The sequence below is a fragment of the Priapulus caudatus genome, unplaced genomic scaffold (genome assembly GCF_000485595.1).
Source record: "Priapulus caudatus unplaced genomic scaffold, Priapulus_caudatus-5.0.1 Scaffold214, whole genome shotgun sequence".
NCBI lineage: Eukaryota > Metazoa > Priapulida > Priapulimorpha > Priapulimorphida > Priapulidae > Priapulus > Priapulus caudatus.
In genome coordinates, this window is record NW_014577275.1 from 147,634 (window position 1) to 155,197 (window position 7,564).

General features: G+C 45.7%; 1 protein-coding gene across 1 annotated transcript; it reads left to right on the forward strand.

Annotated features, from left to right (window-relative positions):
- Positions 1-535: 535 nt before the first annotated feature.
- LOC106807427 (uncharacterized protein K02A2.6-like) lies at positions 536-3,862 on the forward strand. Its single transcript, XM_014809750.1, has 3 exons — positions 536-629; positions 885-3,530; positions 3,825-3,862. The coding sequence occupies exons 1-3, from the start codon at positions 536-538 to the stop codon at positions 3,860-3,862; spliced, it is 2,778 nt and encodes a 925-aa protein (XP_014665236.1).
- The last annotated feature ends 3,702 nt before the right edge of the window (positions 3,863-7,564 follow it).

Here is a 7,564-nt window from a genome sequence, read left to right on the forward strand (position 1 = left end):
ATGGGGGATGTCAAGATGCCTAAAATGGACTGGGCTGGCTCTGACTTGCCAGCCACGTTCAAAATCTTTCGTCAAAGGTGTGAACTCTATTTCAAAATCAAGAAAATAGAGGGGGAGATGGCCGTCACACACATTCTACTGGCTGTCGGTGAAGAACGTCTTTGGAGATATAACACGTGGATGCTGACGGCTGACCAACAAGAGGATCCCGGCTACCTCTGGACAAAATTCGAACAACAAATCGAGCCAACAAATAATTTTCGAATCTGTCGTCTGAAGCTCAGGCATTTTCGCCAAAGTCATGATGAAAGTTTTGACGATTTCATCACCAGAGCAAAAGCAGTCGCGCTGAAGTGTGATTTCAGCAACGCAGAACTATACGAACACCTAGTGGAACTTATCATCGCAAGTACGCCGATTCCTGAATTCCAAAAGGAACTGCTGAAGAAAAGAAAAAAAACTATGGCCTAGATGTTGCTCTCACACTAGGCGAACGTACGAAGCTACATTATCAAGTGTCAAGGAGCTCAACCGGATGGCTGAGTCACACTCGTCTACGAACGTCGATGCCATTGGCAATAGTCGCAACTTCGACCGTCATAGATCCAAGTCACAACCCCGCCAGTGTGGTAACTGTGGTTGCAACCACCCGCCTCGCAAATGCCCTGCGTATGAAGCCACCAGCGATGGATGTGGCAACAAAGGTCACTGGAAGAAATGCTGTTGAATAACGAAAGCCCAGCAATTCGAATCCAAGAAGCGTGATTCTAGACCTCATCATCAAAATAAGTCCAGGCATCGCCAACAACAATCGCCAAATGTTGACGCCATCCATCAGGAACCATTGAGTTATCCTAGCCGCCAGCAGGGTGATGACCCAACAGAGGTGTTCACTTTCCATGCTGTCAACAACATACGTGACTGGTGTGACCAAGCCTTCGTTAAGATCGATGTCCAGATACGCCACAAGCCTGCCAACCTAATGCTGAAAGTCGACACCGGAGCCCAGGCCAACCTTCTGCCTATGCGAACGTACCGCGCGATGTTTCCAGACACGCAGGATGCCAACCTGATACCGTCACAATGTCGACTCGTAGCGTACAATGGAACACCCATTAAATGCCTCGGCACCATTGCCGTCCCTTGCCGATACAAGGACTCTGAATGGGACTTCACTGACTTTTTCCTAGTCGATGTACCAGGACCCGCAATCCTTGGACTACCATCGTGCAGTAAGATGAACGTTGTCATACTGCACTGTGCCATAGAGCAAGCCAAAGCTCCAGCGCATAGACAGCCTACAGTCTCAAGTAAGCCAGTCATTAAATCCATCGATGACCTCAAGGAACGGTACCCCAACCGTTTTGATCGAATTGGTGAGTTTAAGTCCATACACAAGCTCGCTGTTGATCCAAACAGGCCGCCTAGTGTCGATAAGGCCAAACTGGATGAGATGGTCGAACAAGGTGTCATACGCCAAATCGAGGAACCAACCGAATGGGTTAGCACCATCACGTATGTTACCAAGAAAGACGGTAGCATCAGGATATGCCTAGATCCAAGGCACCTTAACCGAGCTCTCATCAGGCCTCGCCATGTCACACCAACGATTGATGACATAAACCACAAACTCGCAACGGCACGGGTCTTCTCAAAGCTCAACGCTAAATCTGGTTATTGGGCCGTCAAGCTGCATGAAGAAAGCCAGGAACTCACAACCTTCCAAACGCCTTTTGGTCGGTACTGTTTCTGCCGCCTTCCCTTTGGCCTCTCTGTCAGCCAAGACATATTCCAGCTTGAAATGGATCGAATCATCGAACGTTGCCCAGGAGTCTGTGGAATATCAGACGACATCATCGTATATGGAGACAACGATGCCGAGCATGACACAAACCTGCTCAACTTGATGGAAGTTGCCGGAGCCAACGGTCTCGTCTTCAACTCGCCGAAATGCTCCATCAAGCAGTCTAGCATTGAATTCTTCGGAAACGTCTACACCGATCAAGGCATGAAACCTGACCCCAAGAAAGTCGCCGATCTGAGAGCCATGCCTGAGCCCGTCAACAAGACCGAGCTACACCAGTTTCTTGGCCTTATGACCTACTTATCTTGCTTCATCGAAGACTACAGCACCAAGTCCGCTGCATTACGAGATCTCCTCCGCCAAGACGTAGATTTCATTTGGGAAGCTCACCACCAGAAAGTGTTCGAGAACCTTAAGAACACTGTCTCTGATAACTCGCTGTTGCGATACTTCAACCCGAAGAAGGAAACCTACCTTCAGTGTGACGCGAGCTTACGTGGTCTCGGAGCAGCCCTACTGCAGCCATCGGATGACGACAAGCTGAAGCCGATAGCCTTCGCAAGCAAGAGCCTGACGCCAACAGAGCAACGGTATGCCTGCATCGAGCGAGAACTACTGGCAGTAGTTTTTGGAGTCCAGAGATTCCATATGTACCTATATGGACGCACGTTCACAGCCATTACCGATCATAAGCCGCTAGTGATGATCCTCGACAAGCCACTAGCAGCCGCACCTCCAAGATTGCAACGCCTGATGGTTAAACTGCAAGGTTACAACCTGAGAATCGTCTACAGACCAGGTCGTGAAAATCAACTAGCAGATGGACTAAGCCGCCTACCATCGCCTGCAAATGCCACAACGATCGACCTCGACCTCAGAGTGGACCACACCCGTTTCACCGCTAGTAGCCAAGCGAAGCTCAGAGACGAAATGAGGCAAGACGAAACGCTCAACCACCTAAGGGAGATAATCGTTACTGGATGGCCGGATGACATGAAAGATCTGCCGAACGAGCTAAAGCCGTACTGGAGTTACCGCGACGAGCTAACCGTCCACGATGGCCTCGTCATCAAAGGAAGGAGAATCCTCATCCCGAAAGGTCTGCGACAGGATACCCTGCAACAGCTACATGCTGGACACTTTGGTCGTGAGAAAACTCTCCTGCTTGCCCGTGAAACTGTCTTTTGGCCAAACGTCACAAAGGACATAATCGAACTGGTCGCCAAATGTGAGACGTGCCAGGAAGCGCAACCGTCACAACCTGCCGAGCCGCTACTCCCACACGCAATACCGCCTAGGCCATGGCACACACTCGCAACGGATCTGTTCGAATACGATGGATCGCACTACCTTGTCGTAGGGGATTACTACACGAAATTTCCCCTTGTGCGAAAGATGCCGTCGCGTTGCCCAAGTCGAACCGTCATCGCCGCTATGAAACAGATGTTCGGAGAGCACGGAATTCCTGAACGTGTCGTGAGTGATAATGGTCCCCACTACAACAGTCAGGAATACCGAGCATTCGCCGCACACTGGGGATTCGAGATCGTCACCACCTCTCCACGCCGACCCAAAGGAAATGGTTTCATAGAGAGAACTGTACAAACTGTGAAGCACACGCTCAAGAAGGCAAAGGGCACGAACACCGATTTTGACCTTGCTCTACTGATGCTGAGGGCCACCCCGATCAGTAACAAGCTGGCCAGCCCTGCGGAACTGCTACTCGGTAGGAAACTACAGACAATTCTGCCCGCCGAGCCAATGAACACATTGAATAACAAGGATGAAAATAAAATGAAAACAAATTGAAACACAGGGAACTTCTATCTCGCCAACAGACACAGAAATTCTACCATGACAGAACCGCGAGGAAATGTGAGCTACGTCAGTTGCAACCCGGTCAAAATGTGCGCATCCAGCACCCCGAGACTCGCCAGTGGAACCCTGCAACCATTCAATCGAAGTGTGACCAACCCCGCTCATATATCGTTCAGACACCTAACGGTCATACATTGCGCAGGAATCGTCAACATATCCGCGAAGTTCCAGAAGACGTAGTGTCCCCACCAGGACCGTCGCCGCCTGATCCGCCACCGCCAGTGGAACCTACTCTGCCGCGACGCGTTTCATTTGCGGAACCACCAGAACAACCATCCGATTCAACTACCAGAAGGTCCGGTCGCAAAGGGAAGTCACCAGAACGCCTGATTACCCAGGTTTTCTGGACTGGCTGTGTGTCGTCATGTCTTTGGACCATCTGTTTTTTTACTTTGCTGCGCGTCACAGACTTTTCAATTCTATAGACTACCCGCGTACCTACGTTACTGAATCGAGATTTTTCAATACTGTAGTTAACGAACGCTAACCGTACGTAAACGACTCGTGAACTACTATATCCCACGTATATTTGAATCGGTATATATACCGCCTCACTGCCACACGCGAAATCGCGTATGTTTGAACTTTCTTTTTCTTGTGGTAGGGGTAATGTAGCAGTATTAATATTATTTCATGCACTGCACCGACGCGCCATCTATTATAAGCGCTGTACGCGAGTAAAGCAATCCAACATGACAGCGCCCCTGTCAACTTTGTAACTTCGTTCGTGCTTAATAAATTATCTTAACTACAACCAAGACTTGTCGAATACTATTACAAACCCTAACCTAAATGACATTAAACCACAAACTAATATATGACGATGACCATATATATATATATATATATATATATATATATATGTTATTATGACCATTAATGACATTAAAGTTGGGAACACTCCTAATGGAGTATCACCCGATTTTTTTTGCCCACTGTAGATTACGTGCTAGATTTACAACCACGTCACCCAAGACATTCACAACACCAGTGGAGAACCATCGCTTCTGTTGATATGTAACCCCCCACTTTCCGGTGCCATATACCGCAACGGTCCTGCACCATTACTATTTAGAATCAGGACCGAAATCTAATGATATTGAACTTCTAAGGAGATCAATTATAAATCTAATTAAGGAGTCTTAATTAGGCATGCATACAATCCAAATTTTAATCACGTGTACACGTGATATCTTCCGCTGTTATGAAAACACGGAACGGGTTTAATCCAAATTTGTACTTAATAAATCACAGAAACGAAGATGCATCCAAATTTGTACTGGCTACACGGAAGTGCCTAAACAACCAGATCCGGCTTTGGAGTCCTGAAAACTAAACAACCGGCTCTCTTCTCTGATTGGCTAATTTTGTCACTTATTTATTTTATTTTTTATTATTTTTGGCTAATTTTATTATATTTTAGAATTAGGGATAGGGTTAGGGTTAGGATTAGGGTTAGGGTCTATATCCAAAACTTTTAAGTTTGTCTGAGTGGCTCAACAGTATAGAGCTTTCGCTTCGTGATAGCAGAGGTGATAGTAATTAAGGTACCGTGTTCGAACCCCATAACCCCTGACCCCCCCCCATCCCTGTTATGTTCGGAAACTGACCAATCAAAGAAGAGAGCCGGTTGTTTAGTTTTCAAGTTCAAGTTCAAGTTCAAGTTCAAGTAAAATTTATTTTCATCGGTATATCATGAACATTGTAACATAAGCTAAGAGCTTTTGCACCGATAATATCAGGAGTAGATAATAGGGAGGAGTGTGACATCAATAAACAAGGGAAATTCGTCATTTACTAGCCTTATAATACCTACGATTTACTACGCGTAACTCATCCAACTTGAGCTCAAATCGGACACAGTACATTCGCCATCATCGTACGAAATCGTTTCCTCGTAGACACCCGCAATCCGTAGATACAGCCTAAAACGTACGACACGATTCTCCATTCTCTGGCCATTAATCCAACGCCCATTGCGCGCCTATAATTCAGACAAAGCAGCAACCTGGCTGTTGTTTGCTCTCTCGATAGCTGAATGTGGCGTTGTGGCTCGCAGGAGATTGGAGATCGACGCAACACTCGACGAGCTAATCATTTGGTTGGCGTGCGTGCGTGAAGGCATGCCAGCTATGTACAAAGGTGGCCTGTGTAGCTGTGTACCGGGTCAAAGGTTATCTCGCCAAGTGTTGATGCCTAATCTCCCAGCGAGCCACATGCCTCGCTCAGTTAGCAATAGCGCGTTAGGTAGCTGCCTTTTGTTTGAATTATAGGCGCGCAATGGTTGGATTGATGGCCAGAGAATGGAGAATCGTGTCGTACGTTTTAGGCTGTATCTACGGATTGCGGGTGTCTACGAGGAAACGATTTGATACGATGATGGGCGAATGTACTGTGTCCGATTGTCCGCTAGTAAATGATGAATTTCCCTTGTTTATTGATGTCACACTCCTCCCTATTATCTACTCCTGATAATATCAAACAAGAATAAAAGATTCAGGACTCCGAAACCGGGTCCGGTCGTTTAGACACTGGCACTGCCTTAAAGGGACAGTAGCCTCTAGGATTTTACTGCATACAACTGTACTTACTGTATAACAAATCGTCTAAACCCACACGTATTTGTTACCATGCAGATACCTAATTTAATTGTTATAATTAATTACACATCAACGCTACGAAATTTGAACGGCGCCATGACACCCGCGACCGTGCTGCCACCCCGAAAAAGTTGCGTATTTGACAATTTATTTTGCACGTTACAGACCGAGGGCTAATCACAAAAGTGCAATTATATTTATACCTAAATGCTATTTAACCGAACGATATTCATTTTAGGGCAAATTTATCCATTATTATAACTGAAACTATATGTCGTTTATAAGATATTACAATCCTTTTGCTTTTAAATGAATAAATAAGAAACACCCTCGGTCTGTAGCCCTTGGCCGGAAAGTGGTTTTGCGCAACTTATCAGATCGTGCGCTTTGAGTGGCGCCACCGTCGTTGTAATCAAACTGGAGTCGTTAGTTTAAAACATTTTTTTAATATTTCTAATGGTGATTGAACCATGAAACTTTTTATGTAGCGTAATTATAACCTAAATTAGCTGAAAATAACCCTATAGAACCTAGAGTAAACTCTCCCTTTAATGGAACAAAGAAACGGTTGCCAAAGATGAACACAGAACAGTGCACGCTATAATATCAGGGCCGTATCCGGGGGGGGGGTTATTTGGTTTCTGTAACCCCCCTTGGTTGATAAAAAAAAAAGTACTAGTTTAAACCAAGTAACATGTTTGGACCTACAGTTGTTTACTCGGGTCTTACTCGGTTACATTGGGATCTATACAAATAAATGTATTGTGATACTAAGTGGGTATAACAGGTGTCAACTAGTCAAATTTAACGCAGTGGCTGGAGGTACGCCAGCCGTCGGTCGTTCAAGCCCCTTTTTTGCGTTAGGGTTAGGGTTAGGGTTAGGATTAGGTTAGGGTTAGGTTTAGGTTATGGTTAGGGTTAGGTTTAGGGTTAGGGTTCTTGCTCATCTAAACTCTCAATCGTGAATTTATTTCCCAAGGCGTTATTTCGAAATCTGGCGCGACCGCCGCCATCTTGTCTCGTTAAGTATGAAAGCGAATGGACTGGCGTACCCGTAGCCTCGAGACATTAACTTCAATTAAGATACGCCTGCGTACCTCCAGCCACTGCCAAATTTAACGGGTAAAAAGTTAATTTTTTGTGTAACCATTAAAATGTAATTATAACCTTTGTTAAGATAAAGACTCATTGATGGTTTGTAAACTATACTGAAACACTCTACTACTGTAACAGTTTTAGTTAACACTATAATTTCAAAGAGTCACAGGTCATCATCCTAGTA